We start from the raw sequence: 20,000 nt of genomic DNA, 5'->3' as shown, positions 1-20,000 counted from the left end.
GTGTCTTTGTGTCTGTGTGTCTGTGTGTCTGTGTGTCTTTGTGTCTTTGTGTCTGTGTGTCTGTGTGTCTGTGTGTCTTTGTGTCTGTGTGTCTGTGTGTCTTTGTGTCTTTCTGTCTTTGTGTCTGTGTGTCTGTGTGTCTGTGTGTCTTTGTGTCTGTGTGTCTGTGTGTCTGTGTGTCTTTGTGTCTGTGTGTCTGTGTGTCTGTGTGTCTTTGTGTCTGTGTGTCTGTGTGTCTTTGTGTCTTTGTGTCTTTGTGTCTTTGTGTCTGTGTGTCTGTGTGTCTGTGTGTCTGTGTGTCTTTGTGTCTTTGTGTCTTTGTGTCTTTGTGTCTGCGTGTCTGCGTGTCTGCGTGTCTTTGTGTCTGTGTGCCTGTGTGTCGTTGTGTCTGTGTGTCTTTGTGTCTTTGTGTCTGTGTGTCTTTGTGTCTGTGTCGTTGTGTCTTTGTGTCTGTGTGTCTTTGTGTCTTTGTGTCTGTGTGTCTTTGTGTCTGTGTCTTTGTGTCTGTGTCTTTGTGTCTTTGTGTCTGTGTGTCTGTGTGTCTTTGTGTCTTTGTGTCTGTGTGTCTGTGTGTCTTTATGTCTGTGTGTCTGTGTGTCGTTGTGTCGTTGTGTCTTTGTGTCTTTGTGTCTTTGTGTCTGTGTGTCTGTGTGTCTGTGTGTCTTTGTGTCTTTGTGTCTTTGTGTCTGTGTGTCTTTGTGTCTTTGTGTCGGTGTGTCTTTGTGTCTTTGTGTCTTTGTGTCTGTGTGTCTTTGTGTCTTTGTGTCTTTGTGTCGTTGTGTCTTTGTGTCTGTGTGTCTGTGTGTCTTTGTGTCTTTGTGTCTGTGTGTCGTTGTGTCTTTGTGCCTGTGTGTCTTTGTGTCTTTGTGTCTGTGTGTCTTTGTGTCTGTGTCTTTGTGTCTTTGTGTCTGTGTGTCTGTGTGTCTTTGTGTCTTTGTGTCTTTGTGTCTGTGTGTCTGTGTGTCTTTGTGTCTGTGTGTCTGTGTGTCGTTGTGTCGTTGTGTCTTTGTGTCTTTGTGTCTTTGTGTCTGTGTGTCTGTGTGTCTGTGTGTCTTTGTGTCTTTGTGTCTTTGTGTCTTTGTGTCTTTGTGTCTGTGTGTCTTTGTGTCTTTGTGTCGGTGTGTCTTTGTGTCTTTGTGTCTTTGTGTCTGTGTCTTTGTGTCTTTGTGTCTTTGTGTCTGTGTGTCTGTGTGTCTTTGTGTCTTTGTGTCTGTGTGTCTTTGTGTCTTTGTGTCTGTGTGTCTTTGTGTCTGTGTGTCTGTGTGTCTTTGTCACTCTTTTGTGCGCATCTTAATCTGTAAAGTAATAAATAAGGTGGAGTAACAATATTTTCTTCTGAAACGTAGATTGGAGGACATCGATCCATCTTTGATAACTCCTCCCACCTCCGGCGCGACGGTAACCATGGCGACCAGGAAGGCCGAGGTGCAGCGGAGGATCGTGTCCAAGGACGGCCACAACAACGTGCGCATCGACAACGTGGAGGGCATGGTGAAGCTGTACCTGCACGACATCTGGACCACCGTGGTGGACATGAAGTGGCGCTACAAGCTCACGCTGTTCGCCTCCACCTTCGTCATGACGTGGTTCATCTTCGGCGTGGTCTTCTACTTCATCGGCATGGGCAACGGGGACTTCGAGCCCGGCGCCGCCGCCAACCGCACGGCCTGCGTGGTGAACGTGGAGACCCTCACCGGGGCCTTCCTGTTCTCCCTGGAGTCCCAGACCACCATCGGCTACGGCTTCCGCTACATCTCCGAGGAGTGCCCGCTGGCCATCTTCACGCTGGTGGCGCAGCTCGTCATCACCGGCCTGGCGGAGATCTTCGTCACCGGCGCCTTCCTGGCCAAGCTGGCCCGCCCCAAGAAGCGGGCGGAGACCATCAAGTTCAGCCAGTCGGCGGTGGTCTGCCGGCGGCGCGGCGCGCTGTGCCTGATGGTGCGGGTGGCCAACATGAGGAAGAGCCTGCTGATCCAGTGCCAGCTGACGGGGAAGCTGCTGCACTCCAACGTGACGGAGGAGGGCGAGAAGACGCAGATCCACCAGAGCTCCGTGGACTTCTTCATGGACTCCAGCGGCGAGTGCCCGTTCCTCATCCTGCCGCTCGCCTTCTACCACGTGCTGGACGAGCGCAGCCCGCTGGCCGGCCTCAACGCCGAGAACCTGCTCACGCGCGACTTCGAGCTGCTGGTGACGCTCAACGCCACCATGGAGTCCACCGCCGCCACGTGCCAGAGCCGCACCTCCTACGTGCCCCAGGAGATCCTGTGGGGCTACGAGCTGAAGCCGGTGCTCTTCAGCACCACCGGGGGGCGCTACGTGGCCGACTTCAACTTCTTCGACAAGGTGCAGGCGAGCAACGACGCCGCCTTCCTGAGCGGCGCCGCGGAGAAGCTGAAGCTGGAGGAGGACTTCAAGAAGGAGTAGAGGAGGAGGAGGAGGAGGAGGAGATGGAGGAGGACTTCAAGAAGGAGTAGAGGGGGAGGAGGAGGAGGAGGACTTCAAGAAGGATTAGAGGAGGAGGAGGAGGAGGAGGACTTCAAGAAGGAGTAGAGGGGGAGGAGGAGGAGGAGGACTTCAAGAAGGATTAGAGGAGGAGGAGAAGATGGAGGAGGACTTCAAGAAGGAGTAGAGGAGGAGGAGGAGGAGGAGGAGATGGAGGAGGACTTCAAGAAGGAGTAGAGGGGGAGGAGGAGGAGGAGGACTTCAAGAAGGATTAGAGGAGGAGGAGAAGATGGAGGAGGACTTCAAGAAGGAGTAGAGGAGGAGGAGGAGGAGGAGGACTTCAAGAAGGAGTAGAGGAGGAGGAGAAGATGGAGGAGGACTTCAAGAAGGAGTAGAGGAGGAGGAGGAGGAGGAGGACTTCAAGAAGGAGTAGAGGAGGAGGAGGAGGAGGAGAAGATGGAGGAGGACTTCAAGAAGGAGTAGAGGAGGAGGAGGAGGAGGAGGACTTCAAGAAGGAGTAGAGGAGGAGGAGGAGGAGAAGATGGAGGAGGACTTCAAGAAGGAGTAGAGGGGGAGGAGGAGGAGGAGGACTTCAAGAAGGATTAGAGGAGGAGGAGAAGATGGAGGAGGACTTCAAGAAGGAGTAGAGGAGGAGGAGGAGGAGGAGGACTTCAAGAAGGAGTAGAGGAGGAGGAGAAGATGGAGGAGGACTTCAAGAAGGAGTAGAGGAGGAGGAGGAGGAGGAGGACTTCAAGAAGGAGTAGAGGAGGAGGAGGAGGAGGAGAAGATGGAGGAGGACTTCAAGAAGGAGTAGAGGGGGAGGAGGAGGAGGAGGACTTCAAGAAGGAGTAGAGGAGGAGGAGAAGATGGAGGAGGACTTCAAGAAGGAGTAGAGGAGGAGGAGGAGGAGGAGGACTTCAAGAAGGAGTAGAGGAGGAGGAGAAGATGGAGGAGGACTTCAAGAAGGAGTAGAGGAGGAGGAGGAGGAGGAGGACTTCAAGAAGGAGTAGAGGAGGAGGAGGAGGAGGAGGAGAAGCTGGAGGAGGACTTCAAGAAGGAGTAGAGGAGGAGGAGGAGGACTTCAAGAAGGAGTAGAGGAAGAGGAGGAGGAGGAGGAGAAGAAGGAGGACTTCAAGAAGGAGTAGAGGAGGAGGAGGAGGAGAAGGAGAAGATGGAGGAGGACTTCAAGAAGGAGTAGAGGGGGAGGAGGAGGAGGACTTCAAGAAGGAGTAGAGGGGGAGGAGGAGGAGGACTTCAAGAAGGAGTAGAGAGGGAGGAGGAGGAGGAGGAGGAGGACTTCAAGAAGGATTAGAGGGGGAGGAGGAGGAGGAGAAGCTGAAGGAGGACTTCAAGAAGGAGTAGAGGATCGCGTTTATTAACATTTAAAATAATAGTGATGCAACAGACCTTTTAAATAGTATTATGTAGACAGATGTGAGGAACTAATCAAAGGACGCCTTCTCTGGTCTTTATGGGATGTATTAGATGTGCAAAAGGTCATGGGGGTCATGGGGGGTCATGGGGGGTCATGGGGGTCATGGGGGTCGACAGAGGGACTGAAATCCAACTGTACGTGATGTGATTCTTTGGACCGAGTTACGGTTGTTTGCTGTGTTGTTCAGGACGGATGTGTGATGATGATAAAAGGCTTTTGTTTGGTAAATAAAGTCAAAGTTCAAATTAAATGCTTTTTATTTGTTGCAGAAACAGAAACAGAAGCGGACCCTCGTTAACTGATGGAGGTCTGGTGGAGGGACTAAACTTAGACGTTCCTCACAGTAGCTTTAAGTACAGTATGTGAGTACTTGTACACTGTGAGTACTTGTACACTGTGGTACTTGTACACTGTGAGTACTTGTACACTGTGGTACTACTTGTAATACTCCTGTGACCCAGAATGAGTGAGAATGGGTTGAGAGACGAGTCGCTTCAAGGGCGAAACCGGTTCAGCCACCGGCTCCCCGTCTCAGGTCGTCTAGCTTTTGTTGTAGCAACACATTGTGTGTGTGTGTGCGTGTGTGTGTGTGTGTGTGTGTGTGTGTGTGTGTGTGTCTGGTCAAAACAATCGTTCAAACCAAAACACACCTGATCTTTCACTCTAATAAACAGGTTATTAAAAGCCTGCTCAGTGACGGCTGCAGTCCGGGTGTCAGAGCATCTTTTACAGTTTAAAGTTGAGTTATTTTAATATTGACTCAACGGATCACATATTCGTAGGATATTAAAACATTTGAACCTCCAGACGTGGAACCTTTGAATGGAATGAGTCACATAGTTGAAAAGGTTCAAGTTAAATCCCGATAGATGGGGAAACTACGCCACCTGCTGTTGTAAATGTGCACCTGCACTGAGTAGTAAACGCAAGGGACTCTGTTACATTTACGTGTACTTCACTTGAGTATTTCCATTTTCATAGTACTTAAAACGTCTCAAAATATATTACTTCAATACTTTTTATTTGCAGTATTAGAACTTTTTTTCCCTACTGGGCGAAACACAGTTTTATTCTGAAGGATGTTGACCAAGGAAGCCGTTTCGGATGAAATTGCCGCTTTTATTCTGAAATAAAAGCTGGACCCGGAAGTCGAATTGTCGTTGCTGCCGAGCGGAAAGTGTACGACATTAACCGGAAGAAAACACGTAATTTCTTCGTTTCTTCGCCTGGAGAAGTTCTTCTAGATGTCCGCGTGACGCGTGACGGTCCGACATGAGCGTCACTCTGGATATTAGACTGAAGAGAGCCAACAAAGTCTACCATGAAGGGGCAAGTGACGCTAGCAAACGGCTAGCCGCGGCTAGCTTGTGTTCAGCTCGTTAGCTGAACACAAGCTAGCCGCGGCTAGATTGTTAACGAGCCGTCGGAAGGTTTTACGACACTGTCGTAACTTAGTGTTTAACGTAACCCTCTTGTAGTCTTCCTCTCCGCACGTGACCAACAGCTGATTAGCTGATGTGTTTTTAATTTAAATACATATACTCAAGTGTAATTTTGAGTATTTCCATTTCATGCTATTACTACATTTGACTACACTGCATTTATTTTTGACAGCTTTTAGATTTAGATTATTAATAAGAAAAATATAAATCCACCAATGCATTATTATTTATTATGACTAATAGCAGCGTGGTAATTTAACTTTGCACATGAATTGATTATTAATTGTAATATCCACACGGTGTCCGGTGGATCACCTGTATTGTCATCATTATTATTATTATTATTATTATTATTGTGGCTGTCAGGAGTCGGTGGCCGGCGTCGTGCTGCTGGTGTGTAAGGAGGCCCTGCAGCACCACGGCGTCGCCCTGACGATGGAGGGCCTGGTCAACCTGCAGCTGAGCTCCAAGAGCGTCGGCGTCTTCGAGGCGTTCTACAACTCCGTCAAGGTGACGCACTGATTAACTGAACGTAATCGCTACTTGCGTCCCAAATATTTCCATTTGAGATGAAAGTGAACCGAGTACATGAACCGCATTTAAGTACAAATGTAAAGGTACTTGTACTTGGAGTGTTTCTATGTAACGTAATACTTGTCCTCCACATAAAGGGAAATGTACTTTTTACTGCTCTACATTTGTCTGACGGCTCACAAAGTTAGATGTTTACATACAAAACGTATGAAGTGATTATAAAATCAGATATTTAGTTTACAGATGAAACAAGTGGAGCTGAAATTAACCGTGAATCGGCCACTCTTAATAATATCTGTCCCTCCGTAGTAACGTAGACCTCCCGCCCCGTGTGTTCGATAGCCCATCCAGCTGATCAGCAGCAACGTGGAGGTGGCCAAGGCCGGGAAGATCCCCGCCGGGAAGACGGAGATCCCCTTCGAGTTCCCTCTGAGCACCAAAGGAAACAAAGTGCTGTACGAGACGTACCACGGCGTCTTCGTCAACATCCAGTACACGCTGCGCTGCGACATGAAGCGCCCCCTGCTGGCCAAAGACCTGAGCAGGAACTGCGAGTTCATCGTTCACTGTCAGGTGAGCGGCACCCGCTTCATTCAGATGAAACATGTTTCTACACTTCCTGTCACGCCTCGTGCGTGTCTGCCTGTCAATCATTATTCGTTAACGCCCCCCATGCATGAATGAAACTCAGCCCCAGAAAGCTAAAGTGGTGCCCACGCCGGTCCACTTCACCATCACGCCGGCGACGCTGCAGAACGCCCGCGAGGTGAGAAAACAATCTGGATTTTAAATGTTTATGGTTTCATATTTCAGGGTTAAAGTCAACACTGTGTTTGTGGGAAATAAATGTGGATTTCATTCAGTACGAAATATGTGATCGTAAAAAAAAAAAAGTAAATTATTGTGCCAGAGTTTCATAAAATATGAAAGAATAACAAAAAAACAATAGGATAGAAATATATAAACGTATATGAACAATAGAATGGCAATTAGAGTGCAAAAGAAATGACACAGACACATTGCAAAATAAATAATAGCAACAAGAGTAAGTAAATTTAAAAAAAAAAGTAAAACATCACTTTTTGGGGGGGAATTTCTTACATTTTCTCTTTCAAATCGTCACAATCTGTTGGTTTTTATATACATATATTTATTTAAATGAATGAGTGTCTCATCGAGGACGAACTTTCTTTCTTCAGAGGAGTTTACTGCCAAAGTTCCTCGTCAAAGGCCACCTGGACGCCACCAGCTGTGTGATCAGCCAGCCGCTGACCGGGGAGCTGGTGGTGGAGAGCTCCGAGGTCCCCGTGAAGAGCATCGAGCTGCAGCTCGTACGAGTGGAAACCTGCGGTGAGTTCACGGCCACTGGGACGCGGGGTTCGTAGTCTTCTTCTGCGGTACCGTTTTCTGAACGTCCGCCGCGTGTGTCCAGGTTGCGCCGAAGGTTACGCCAGAGACGCCACGGAGATCCAGAACATCCAGATCGCCGAGGGCGACGTCTGCCACGGCCTGCCGATCCCCATCTACATGGTGTTCCCCCGGCTGTTCACCAGCCCCACGCTGGAGACCACCAACTTCAAAGTCGGTCAGTGGCGTCTCCCGGTCTGCGTTCAGGTTCTGGTCCACTGGTTCTACTGGTTTAGAACCCCTTTAAAAGGGACTCGCCGCTTCTCACGGCCAGAAGCACGAGCGTATGATCATAATCGTCAGGTTTTCATCTTTCCGACGGCCCTTGAACACAACGCAACCGAGATTTGAGCTTAAAACTGACATTTTATTCTACATGTCTCGTTTTTAAATTACAGAGGCAGACAGACAGACAGACAGGCAGACAGACAGGCGACAGGCAGGCAGACAGGCGACAGACAGACAGGCGACAGACAGACAGGCGACAGGCAGACAGGCAGGCAGACAGGCAGGCAGACAGACAGACAGACAGGCAGGCGGACAGACAGACAGACAGACAGGCAGACAGACAGACAGGCGACAGACAGGCAGGCAGACAGGCGACAGACAGACAGGCGACAGGCAGGCAGACAGACAGACAGACAGGCGACAGACAGACAGGCGACAGACAGGCAGGCAGACAGGCGACAGACAGGCAGGCAGACAGGCGACAGACAGACAGGCGACAGGCAGGCAGACAGACAGGCGGACAGACAGGCAGTGAACTTCTATATTATAATTTAACCGTAACATTTTCTAAAATAGTTTTTATAATCATACAATATTGCGCGTGGGGTCCTCTGAAGAGGCCTTCATGGACCTTGTTTGTTTGTTTGTTTGTTTGTTTGTTTGTTTGTGCTCCTCCAGAGTTCGAGGTCAACGTGGTCATCGTGCTTCATGACGATCACCTGATCACGGAGAACTTCCCCCTGAAGCTGAGCCGAGTCTGAAGCCTCCAGTCGTCATGACAACGTGGAGGAGATCGTTCCTTTTGTTGTTTCAAGTTATAATTAATGTCTTAATTTTTTTTTGCAGACCATAATTAACATTATTATGATTTTCATGACATAATAAAATATGATGTACACTAATTGTAATTAATGCTAAACCGTCATTACTAAAATATTTGTTATGGTATACTTGACCTTTTAATGAAATTACATACAATATTACTTATTTATGAAATAATATTTTATATTTCTATGACATACCTTTATGGTATTATAAGTAAGTATAGACTGTTTATTATAATCCTCTGTCATTGTTATTGTTATTGTTGTGCCTTTTCTATTTGGTAAATCAATAAATACATTTGAAAGAAATTCAAGTTCAGAGTTCTCCGATTAAAAAGCTTTATTGCAGAACTCGTTCAATGAGAAGATCGGACGGGAACGGAGAACCGGCTGAGAGAGGGAACCCCGGAGCAGGGGAACCCAGAACAGCTGACGGGGGGGCGGAGCTCTGAGCACAAGGAACACACAGAACCACAAGGAACGTCCAGATGAGAGGATAGAACTTCACGTCATAGTATGTCGGAAAGGTTATAGAAAAGTCGTCAATAAGTCGTAATATAATATGTCGGAAAGGTTATAGAAAAGTCGTCAATAAGTCGTAATATAATATGTCGGAAAGGTTATAGAAAAGTCGTCAATAAGTCGTAATATAATATGTCGGAAAGGTTATAGAAAAGTCGTCAATAAGTCGTAATGTAATATGTCGGAAAGGTTATAGAAAAGTCGTCAATAAGTCGTAATATAATAATATGTCGGAAAGGTTATAGAAAAGTCGTCAATAAGTCGTAATATAATATATCGTAAAGGTTATAGAAAAGTCGTCAATAAGTCGTAATATAGTATGTCGGAAAGGTTATAGAAAAGTCGTCAATAAGTCGTAATATAATATGTCGGAAAGGTTATAGAAAAGTCGTCAATAAGTCGTAATGTAATATGTCGGAAAGGTTATAGAAAAGTCGTCAATAAGTCGTAATGTAATATGTCGGAAAGGTTATAGAAAAGTCGTCAATAAGTCGTAATATAATAATATGTCGGAAAGGTTATAGAAAAGTCGTCAATAAGTCGTAATATAATATATCGTAAAGGTTATAGAAAAGTCGTCAATAAGTCGTAATATAATAATATGTCGGAAAGGTTATAGAAAAGTCGGCAATAAGTCGTAATATAATATATCGTAAAGGTTATAGAAAAGTCGTCAATAAGTCGTAATATAGTATGTCGGAAAGGTTATAGAAAAGTCGTCAATAAGTCGTAATATAATATGTCGGAAAGGTTATAGAAAAGTCGTCAATAAGTCGTAATATAATATGTCGGAAAGGTTATAGAAAAGTCGTCAATAAGTCGTAATATAATATGTCGGAAAGGTTATAGAAAAGTCGTCAATAAGTCGTAATATAATAATATGTCGGAAAGGTTATAGAAATGTCGTCAATAAGTCGTAATATAATATGTCGTAAAGGTTATAGAAAAGTCGTCAATAAGTCGTAATATAGTATGTCGGAAAGGTTATAGAAAAGTCGTCAATAAGTCGTAATATAATATGTCGGAAAGGTTATAGAAAAGTCGTCAATAAGTCGTAATATAATATGTCGGAAAGGTTATAGAAAAGTCGTCAATAAGTCGTAATGTAATATGTCGGAAAGGTTATAGAAAAGTCGTCAATAAGTCGTAATATAATAATATGTCGGAAAGGTTATAGAAAAGTCGTCAATAAGTCGTAATATAATATATCGTAAAGGTTATAGAAAAGTCGTCAATAAGTCGTAATATAGTATGTCGGAAAGGTTATAGAAAAGTCGTCAATAAGTCGTAATATAATATGTCGGAAAGGTTATAGAAAAGTCGTCAATAAGTCGTAATGTAATATGTCGGAAAGGTTATAGAAAAGTCGTCAATAAGTCGTAATGTAATATGTCGGAAAGGTTATAGAAAAGTCGTCAATAAGTCGTAATATAATAATATGTCGGAAAGGTTATAGAAAAGTCGTCAATAAGTCGTAATATAATATATCGTAAAGGTTATAGAAAAGTCGTCAATAAGTCGTAATATAGTATGTCGGAAAGGTTATAGAAAAGTCGTCAATAAGTCGTAATGTAATATGTCGGAAAGGTTATAGAAAAGTCGTCAATAAGTCGTAATGTAATATGTCGGAAAGGTTATAGAAAAGTCGTCAATAAGTCGTAATGTAATATGTCGGAAAGGTTATAGAAAAGTCGTCAATAAGTCGTAATGTAATATGTCGGAAACGTTATAGAAAAGTCGTAATATAATATGTCGGAAAGGTTATAGAAAAGTTGTCAATAAGTCGTAATGTAATATGTCGGAAAGGTTATAGAAAAGTCGTCAATAAGTCGTAATATAGTATGTCGGAAAGGTTATAGAAAAGTCGTCAATAAGTCGTAATATAATATGTCGGAAAGGTTATAGAAAAGTCGTCAATAAGTCGTAATGTAATATGTCGGAAAGGTTATAGAAAAGTCGTCAATAAGTCGTAATGTAATATGTCGGAAAGGTTATAGAAAAGTCGTCAATAAGTCGTAATGTAATATGTCGGAAACGTTATAGAAAAGTCGTAATATAATATGTCGGAAAGGTTATAGAAAAGTCGTCAATAAGTCGTAATATAGTATGTCGGAAAGGTTATAGAAAAGTCGTCAATAAGTCGTAATATAATATGTCGGAAAGGTTATAGAAAAGTCGTCAATAAGTCGTAATGTAATATGTCGGAAAGGTTATAGAAAAGTCGTCAATAAGTCGTAATGTAATATGTCGGAAAGGTTATAGAAAAGTCGTTAATAAGTCGTAATGTAATATGTCGGAAACGTTATAGAAAAGTTGTAATATAATATGTCGGAAAGGTTATAGAAAAGTTGTCAATAAGTCGTAATGTAATATGTCGGAAAGGTTATAGAAAAGTCGTCAATAAGTCGTAATATAATATGTCGGAAAGGTTATAGAAAAGTCGTCAATAAGTCGTAATATAATATGTCGAAAAGGTTATAGAAAAGTCGTCAATAAGTCGTAATGTAATATGTCGGAAAGGTTATAGAAAAGTCGGCAATAAGTCGTAATATAATAATATGTCGGAAAGGTTATAGAAAAGTCGTCAATAAGTCGTAATATAATATATCGTAAAGGTTATAGAAAAGTCGTCAATAAGTCGTAATATAGTATGTCGGAAAGGTTATAGAAAAGTCGTCAATAAGTCGTAATATAGTATGTCGGAAAGGTTATAGAAAAGTCGTCAATAAGTCGTAATATAATATGTCGGAAAGGTTATAGAAAAGTCGTCAATAAGTCGTAATATAATATGTCGGAAAGGTTATAGAAAAGTCGTCAATAAGTCGTAATATAATATGTCGGAAAGGTTATAGAAAAGTCGTCAATAAGTCGTAATATAATAATATGTCGGAAAGGTTATAGAAAAGTCGTCAATAAGTCGTAATATAATATGTCGGAAAGGTTATAGAAAAGTCGACAATAAGTCGTAATATAATATGTCGGAAAGGTTATAGAAAAGTCGTCAATAAGTCAGTTTCACAGACATTAATAAATATAAATCTTAGTATAGTTTAACATACATATTAATAAATATAAATCATAGTATAGTTAGACATGCATATTAATAAATATAAATCATAGTATAGTTTGACAGACATTAATAAATATAAATCATAGTATAGTTTGACAGACATTAATAAATATAAATCTTAGTATAGTTTGACATGCACATTAATAAATATAAATCTTAGTATAGTTTGACAGACATTAATAAATATAAATCATAGTATAGTTAGACATGCATATTAATAAATATAAATCATAGTATAGTTTGACAGACATTAATAAATATAAATCTTAGTATAGTTTGACATGCACATTAATAAATATAAATCTTAGTATAGTTTGACAGACATTAATAAATATAAATCATAGTATAGTTAGACATGCATATTAATAAATATAAATCATAGTATAGTTTGACAGACATTAATAAATATAAATCTTAGTATAGTTAGACATGCATATTAATAAATATAAATCATAGTATAGTTTGACAGACATTAATAAATATAAATCATAGTATAGTTAGACATGCATATTAATAAATATAAATCATAGTATAGTTTAACATGCATATTAATAAATATAAATCATAGTATAGTTAGACATGCATATTAATAAATATAAATCATAGTATAGTTTAACATGCATATTAATAAATATAAATCATAGTATAGTTTGACAGACATTAATAAATATAAATCATAGTATAGTTTGACAGACATTAATAAATATAAATCATAGTATAGTTTGACAGACATTAATAAATATAAATCATAGTATAGTTTCACAGACATATTAATAAATATAAATCATAGTATAAACATGAACCTGTTGTGAACTCGTCGTCCAGCCGGAGTTTGCTGCTCGAGCAGAAAGACGTTCTCTTTCGCCACCTACGAGCCAAGAACACAATATATATCTATTTATTTACATATTTATATTTACATATTTATCTATATATTTATCTATACATCTATATTTACATACTTATCTATATATATATATATCTATATTTACATATTTATCTATATATATTTACATATTCATCTATATATTTACATATTTATATATCTATTTACTTATATATTTATCCATCTATATATTTATCTATATATTTGTATATCTATATATTTACATATTTATATCCATATATTTATATATATTTATATATCTATATATTTATCCATCTATATATTTGTATATATATATTTACATATTTATATATCTATATATTTGTATATATATATTTACATATTTATATATCTATATATTTGTATATATATATTTACATATTTATATATTTATCCATCTATATATTTGTATATCTATATATTTACATATCTATATATTTGTATATATATATATTTACATATTTATATATCTATATATTTGTATATATATATTTACATATTTATATATTTATCCATCTATATATTTGTATATCTATATATTTACATATCTATATATTTGTATATATATATATTTACATATTTATATATCTATATATTTGTATATATATATTTACATATTTATATATTTATCCATCTATATATTTGTATATCTATATATTTACATATTTATATCCATATATATTTATATATCTATATATTTATCCATCTATATATTTGTATATATATATATTTACATATTTATATATCTATATATTTGTATATATATATTTACATATTTATCCATCTATATATTTGTATATCTATATATTTACATATTTATATCCATATATATTTATATATCTATATATTTATCCATCTATATATTTGTATATATATATTTACATATTTATATATCTATATATTTATCCATCTATATATTTGTATATATATATTTACATATTTATATATCTATATATTTGTATATATATAGAGATCCTCATCAGATCAGACTACCTGCTGCTCTGGGATCAGTGGCTGAAAGTCCATGTACTCAAGTATTTGCCACTTCATACTTCTACTCCGCCACAGAGACAAATGTTGTACAATTACACTCGTTATGTACTCGTTTCTCCACCAATTAAGATTCATATTGTTCTACATTAAACGAGCCGACAGTTCACAAAAGTAAACAACTTAAATTAACCGCTGACTATTCTGATAATTTCACGGTTCCAGCGTCACAAACGTGAAGTTTTGCTGCTTTTCCTTTTAATAAAGTCTCACTTTTGGGTATTTGTGACAAACTAATAATAATAATATATAATACGACTTGTGTAGTTTGTACACTCGCCAGTGAAAGATGAAGATGATGAAGAGGAGCACCAGGGACACCAGGTCGGTGAGAACCCACATCACGTTGAACTGGTCTGGACTCTGAGACAGGAAACAGGAAGTCAGGATTCACCACCTTGATATCGTCTACGTGTACTTATACACATAAAACTACTTCTCATGAAGAGAAAACCTGGTTCACAACTTTAGTTTCCTTCATTAACATAAAATTAAAGTGGAGTTAGTATTCGTTTATACACATTTGCAATATTAATCTTAGTGTACACTGTGCATGTACTTGAGCGTGTGTACTTGAACGCGTGTACTTGAGCGTGTGTACTTGAATGCTTGTACTTGAGCGTGTGTACTTGATAGCATGTACTTGCGCGTACTTGAGAGCTTGTACTTGAGCGTGTGTACTTGAATGCGTGTACTTAAGCGTGTGTACTTGATAGCATATACTTGTGCGTACTTGATAGCGTGTACTTGAGAGCGTGTACTTGAGAGCATGTACTTGAGCATGTTTACTTGAGTGCGTGTACTTGAGCGAGGACCTTGAGTACGTGTACTTGAGCATGTGTACTTGATAGCGTGTACTTGACAGCGTGTAGTGTGTACTTGAGAGCGTGTACTTGAGCGAGGACCTTGAGTATGTGTACTTGAGCGCGTGTACTTGATAGCGTGTACTTGAGAGCGTGTACTTGAGCGCGTGTACTTGATAGCGTGTACTTGAGAGCGTGTACTTGAGCGAGGACCTTGAGTATGTGTACTTGAGCGCGTGTACTTGATAGCGTGTACTTGTGTGTACTTGAGAGCATGTACTTGCGTGTACTTGAGTGCGTGTACTTGAGCGAGGACCTTGAGTACGTGTACTTGATAGCTTGTACTTGAGCGAGGACCTTGAGTACGTGTACTTGAGCGCGTGTACTTGAGAGCGTGTACTTGTGTGTACTTGAGAGCGTGTACTTGAGCGTACTCGGCGGTTACCATGAGGAACAGGGGCGAGCTCATGCCGCTCAGCAGCTGGGGGGCGTTGCTGGTGACCGACTGGACGCCGCAGCACCAGGCCAGAGAGAAGAGCCACGGCTGGCTGACCACGTACAGGTTGGTGCTGATGTTCACCGCGGCGTACGCGCTGCGGACAAGGAGGTCAGAGGTCGTGTTGCAACACACCCACGAGGAGGGGGCGGGGCCATCTTTAATACTCACACACCTGGTGAGCTCGGTGGACATGGAGCTGTAGTGCAGGTTCAGGGTGACGATGCGCTGGCTCTGGAGCTCCTCCAGGGGGAGCCGGCTGCCCGATACCTGCTGGAGCTCGGGATCCAAGTCCTGGACCAGAGCGCGCAGTTCTGAGGGCAGCCACAACACCTGGTGACACACACACACACATACACACACGTATACACACACACACACACACACAGTAAACAACACAATAAGGCTGCCTTCTGGTGTGAGAGTCAGAACATGATGGGCTTCGCTCCTCTTCGGCTCCATGAAGCCGTGAGGAGCTCACCTGGGAGGAGTGGATGGAGGACTCGTTCTGGATGACCTCCAACGTGCGTTGGATCCAGGTGTCCCTGTACGGGTGACCTCTGGGCGGACGGTAGAGGTCAAAGATCACCTGTTTGTCCCTCCGAGCTGCCAGATGGAGGAAGGCCTGCAGGCTGCAGACGGTCTGCTTCTCCGCCTGCAGCCGGTCGTCTGCTGCCAGAGAGCCGGCTGTACCGAACGGGTTGTTCTGGAAGGGACAACAATCAATACCAATTAGTACTGGGACAGAACCAGCAGGTCAATGGGTTCTTCATTCAGAATGAACTGCTGCATGTCATCGGTACACACAGCTGCTGATCCGTTGATTACAATCAATACTTTGGGATAAGAGAAACAGAATAGAAGTCTATGCTTCATGTTAAAGCTGCATTCTCTCTCCTGACCACCAGGGGGCGACTCCTCTGGTTGTATAGAAGTCTATGCTTCATGTTAAAGCTGCATTCTCTCTCCTGACCACCAGGGGGCGACCCCTCTGGTTGTATAGAAGTCCATGCTTCATGTGTTAAAGCTGCATTCTCTCTCCTGACCACCAGGGGGCGACTCCTCTGGTTGTATAGAAGTTTATGCTTCATGTGTTAAAGCTGCATTCTCTCTCCTGACCACCAGGGGGCGACTCCTCTGGTTGTATAGAAGTCTATGCTTCATGTGTTAAAGCGGCATTCTCTCTCCTGACCACCAGGGGTCGACTCCTCTGGTTGTATAGAAGTCTATGCTTCATGTGTTAAAGCTGCATTCTCTCTCCTGACCACCAGGGGGCGACTCCTCTGGTTGTATAGAAGTCTATGCTTCATGTGTTAAAGCTGCATTCTCTCTACTGACCACCAGGGGGCGACTCCTCTGGTTGTATAGAAGTCTATGCTTCATGTGTTAAAGCTGCATTCTCTCTACTGACCACCAGGGGGCGACTCCTCTGGTTGTATAGAAGTCTATGCTTCATGTGTTAAAGCTGCATTCTCTCTCCTGACCACCAGGGGGCGACTCCTCTGGTTGTATAGAAGTCTATGCTTCATGTTAAAGCTGCATTCTCTCTCCTGACCACCAGGGGGCGACCCCTCTGGTTGTATAGAAGTCCATGCTTCATGTGTTAAAGCTGCATTCTCTCTCCTGACCACCAGGGGGCGACTCCTCTGGTTGTATAGAAGTTTATGCTTCATGTGTTAAAGCTGCATTCTCTCTCCTGACCACCAGGGGGCGACTCCTCTGGTTGTATAGAAGTCTATGCTTCATGTGTTAAAGCGGCATTCTCTCTCCTGACCACCAGGGGTCGACTCCTCTGGTTGTATAGAAGTCTATGCTTCATGTGTTAAAGCTGCATTCTCTCTCCTGACCACCAGGGGGCGACTCCTCTGGTTGTATAGAAGTCTATGCTTCATGTGTTAAAGCTGCATTCTCTCTACTGACCACCAGGGGGCGACTCCTCTGGTTGTATAGAAGTCTATGCTTCATGTGTTAAAGCTGCATTCTCTCTCCTGACCACCAGGGGGCAACTCCTCTGGTTGTATAGAAGTCTATGCTTCATGTTAAAGCTGCATTCTCTCTCCTGACCACCAGGGGGCGACCCCTCTGGTTGTATAGAAGTCCATGCTTCATGTGTTAAAGCTGCATTCTCTCTCCTGACCACCAGGGGGCGACTCCTCTGGTTGTATAGAAGTTTATGCTTCATGTGTTAAAGCTGCATTCTCTCTCCTGACCACCAGGGGGCGACTCCTCTGGTTGTATAGAAGTCTATGCTTCATGTGTTAAAGCGGCATTCTCTCTCCTGACCACCAGGGGTCGACTCCTCTGGTTGTATAGAAGTCTATGCTTCATGTGTTAAAGCTGCATTCTCTCTCCTGACCACCAGGGGGCGACTCCTCTGGTTGTATAGAAGTCTATGCTTCATGTGTTAAAGCTGCATTCTCTCTCCTGACCACCAGGGGGCGACTCCTCTGGTTGTATAGAAGTCTATGCTTCATGTGTTAAAGCTGCATTCTCTCTACTGACCACCAGGGGGCGACTCCTCTGGTTGTATAGAAGTCTATGCTTCATGTGTTAAAGCTGCATTCTCTCTACTGACCACCAGGGGGCGACTCCTCTGGTTGTATAGAAGATATAAGTACACGTTGTACTAACGGAGAGGAACCAGGCCCCGGCGTTCAGCTCCTCCAGCTCCGTCCAGGTGAACATGGCCGCCGGGCTGTCGGTCCGGTTGGGGAACACCTGCTGCACGTTGGTGGTCCGTCGCAGAGTCTGGTCGTGCATCAGGAACGGGACGCCATCAAGGCTGAGGAGGAGGAGGAGGAGGAGGAGGAGGAGGAGGAGGAGGAGGAGGAGGAGGAAGAAGAGGAGGAGGAGGAAGAGGAAGAGGAGGAGGAGGAAGAGGAGGAAGAGGAGGAGGAGGAGGAGCATGAAGAGGAGGTGGTAAAGCTCCCCTGAACATTTAATTGATAAGCTTGAAACGTCCTCGTGAGGTTTTCAGTGAAACTCCTTAACATCTCCTTAACATCTCCTTAACATCTCCATGTATATATTTAGTACTCGTGGATCAATAAACCTGATCGGAAGCCAATAACGATCCATACCGTCTCCCATTGATCCGCTGACTGACCTGATGGTGACGTCCGTCTCCAGACCGCCACTTCCTGCCTCCACGGCCTTCTCGAAGGCCATCAGGGTGTTCTCTGGAGCCAGCTGCCAATCACAGGATACATAATCAATACGTAATCAATACATTTACTCTTCGAGCTCGAGAGGAAAGTCTTGGTCCCCGCTCACCATCGGCGCCCCCCTGTGGCCGATGAGGGCCGGTGCCGGGCCGAGGGTCCCGTCCTCTTTGATACAAGGAGAGTACAACCCGAGGGGCACCAGGTAGAGGGCCGACAGGGTGGACAGGTACAGCCCCAGGATTAGGCCCCGCCTCCCTGAAGCACAAACACAGTGTTGTTGTGGTTTGAACAAACATTTGAGAACCTGGAAATGTTGATATTTACACATTTAAACATATTTTCTGAAAAACATGTAATAACAATAATCGTACGGAGGAAGTTGCGTCTCCTTAAAGGAGAAGTAACGTGTTCATCATTAAGCTTTAGAGGTTCGATAGCTTCAGACAGAACCTGGCTAGCTGTTTCCCTCTGATTCCAGTCTTTGTGCTAAGCTAAGCTATGCTAACTGTCCGTAGCTTCATATTTAGCGAACAGACTGGAGGGAGGAGTCACTCCTCACTCTCCTCTCACTCCGTCTCAGATGATTATGCAAATCAGAGGAAACAAGCTCCGCCCTCACCTCTGCTGCTCATGCGGAAGAAATGCAACGCTATTGGCCAAGACAGCGCCGTCATCAGTAAGACTCCGCCCACATGAAGATACGGAGCAGTTACCTGGAGTCAGGACACAAAACATAGCCTGGTGTCAGGAGGAGGAGGCGCATGAGGAGGAGGAGGAGGAGGAGCATGAGGAGGAAGAGGAGGAGGATGAGGAGGAGCATGAGGAGGAGGAAGAGGAGGAGGAGGATGAGGAGGCGCATGAGGAGGATCATGACGAGGAGCATGAGGAGGAAGAGGAGCATGAGGAGGATCATGACGAGGAGCATGAGGAGGAAGAGGATCATGAGGAGGATCATGAGGAGGAGCATGAGGATCATGAGGAGGAGCATGAGGAGGAGCATGAGGAGGAGCATGAAGAGGAGCATGAGGAGGAGCATGAGGAGGATCATGAGGAGCATGAGGATCATGAGGAGGAGCATGAAGAGGAGCATGAGGAGGATCATGAGGAGGAGCATGAGGAGCATGAGGATCATGAGGAGGAGCATGAAGAGGAGCATGAGGAGGATCATGAGGAGCATGAGGATCATGAGGAGGAGCATGAAGAGGAGCATGAGGAGGATCATGAGGAGGATCATGAGGAGGATCATGAGGATCATGAGGAGGATCATGAGGAGCATGAGGATCATGAGGAGGATCATGAGGATCATGAGGAGGATCATGAGGAGCATGAGGATCATGAGGAGGATCATGAGGAGGATCATGAGGAGGAGCATGAGGAGCATGAGGATCATGAGGAGGAGCATGAAGAGGAGCATGAGGAGGATCATGAGGATCATGAGGAGGATCATGAGGAGGAGCATGAAGAGGAGCATGAGGAGGAGCATGAGGAGCAGCGTCACCTGGAAGGAGAGCAGTAGAGTCGTCCACTCTTTCCTCCACAGGTCGGATAAGACGGCCAAGGAGACGACGGAGAACGTCAACGTCAGCAGAACCCCGAACTGAGAAGAGAACGTGTTATTAATAATATACAACCTGTTTATATAGTACTACAACCTGTTTATATAGTACTATACAACCTGTTTATATAGTACTACA

At 43.1% G+C, this 20,000-nt stretch overlaps 3 protein-coding genes across 3 annotated transcripts in view; 2 read left to right on the top strand and 1 right to left on the bottom strand.

Annotated features, from left to right (window-relative positions):
- Positions 1-2,432, top strand: part of kcnj15 (potassium inwardly rectifying channel subfamily J member 15) — a 2,932-nt gene extending 500 nt beyond the window's left edge. The window contains exon 2 of the mRNA XM_034550847.1: positions 1,347-2,432. Within this exon, the coding sequence (XP_034406738.1) occupies positions 1,405-2,427 (1,023 nt within the window). The 5' untranslated portion in view covers positions 1,347-1,404 and the 3' untranslated portion in view covers positions 2,428-2,432. The remainder of the gene's footprint in view (positions 1-1,346) is intronic.
- A 2,597-nt stretch (positions 2,433-5,029) lies between these two features.
- vps26c (VPS26 endosomal protein sorting factor C) lies at positions 5,030-8,627 on the top strand. Its single transcript, XM_034550849.1, has 7 exons — positions 5,030-5,209; positions 5,689-5,832; positions 6,199-6,429; positions 6,548-6,622; positions 7,056-7,206; positions 7,289-7,441; positions 8,170-8,627. Exons 1-7 carry the CDS (start codon positions 5,153-5,155, stop codon positions 8,250-8,252), a joined length of 894 nt encoding a protein of 297 aa, XP_034406740.1. The 5' UTR covers positions 5,030-5,152; the 3' UTR covers positions 8,253-8,627.
- A 44-nt stretch (positions 8,628-8,671) lies between these two features.
- Positions 8,672-20,000, bottom strand: part of LOC117742782 (glycerophosphodiester phosphodiesterase domain-containing protein 5-like) — a 14,863-nt gene continuing 3,534 nt past the window's right edge. Inside the window, exons 5-15 of the mRNA XM_034550414.1 lie at positions 19,805-19,903; positions 18,926-19,019; positions 18,416-18,561; positions 18,249-18,331; positions 17,774-17,924; positions 15,624-15,848; positions 15,318-15,475; positions 15,092-15,239; positions 14,124-14,206; positions 12,711-12,775; positions 8,672-8,763 (exon numbers count right to left, since the gene is read on the bottom strand). Of these exons, the coding sequence (XP_034406305.1) occupies positions 8,672-8,763; positions 12,711-12,775; positions 14,124-14,206; positions 15,092-15,239; positions 15,318-15,475; positions 15,624-15,848; positions 17,774-17,924; positions 18,249-18,331; positions 18,416-18,561; positions 18,926-19,019; positions 19,805-19,903 (1,344 nt within the window). The remainder of the gene's footprint in view (positions 8,764-12,710; positions 12,776-14,123; positions 14,207-15,091; positions 15,240-15,317; positions 15,476-15,623; positions 15,849-17,773; positions 17,925-18,248; positions 18,332-18,415; positions 18,562-18,925; positions 19,020-19,804; positions 19,904-20,000) is intronic.

This window comes from Cyclopterus lumpus, chromosome 14 (genome assembly GCF_009769545.1).
Source record: "Cyclopterus lumpus isolate fCycLum1 chromosome 14, fCycLum1.pri, whole genome shotgun sequence".
Classification (NCBI taxonomy): Eukaryota; Metazoa; Chordata; class Actinopteri; order Perciformes; family Cyclopteridae; genus Cyclopterus; species Cyclopterus lumpus.
The sequence above is the reverse complement of the archived record's forward strand: the minus strand, read 5'-3'. Positions and strand labels throughout refer to the sequence as shown.

What these genes read in the sequence shown, in the direction of transcription:
- vps26c (XM_034550849.1), top strand. Translation starts at nt 5,153, where the DNA reads ATGAGCGTCACTCTGGATATTAGACTGAAGAGAGCCAACAAAGTCTAC. An exon ending in ACAAAGTCTACCATGAAGGG is followed by an intron (nt 5,210 to 5,688) that starts GCAAGTGACGCT and finishes TGTGGCTGTCAG; the next exon opens with GAGTCGGTGGCCGGCGTCGT. An exon ending in CGCTGCAGAACGCCCGCGAG is followed by an intron (nt 6,623 to 7,055) that starts GTGAGAAAACAA and finishes TTCTTTCTTCAG; the next exon opens with AGGAGTTTACTGCCAAAGTT.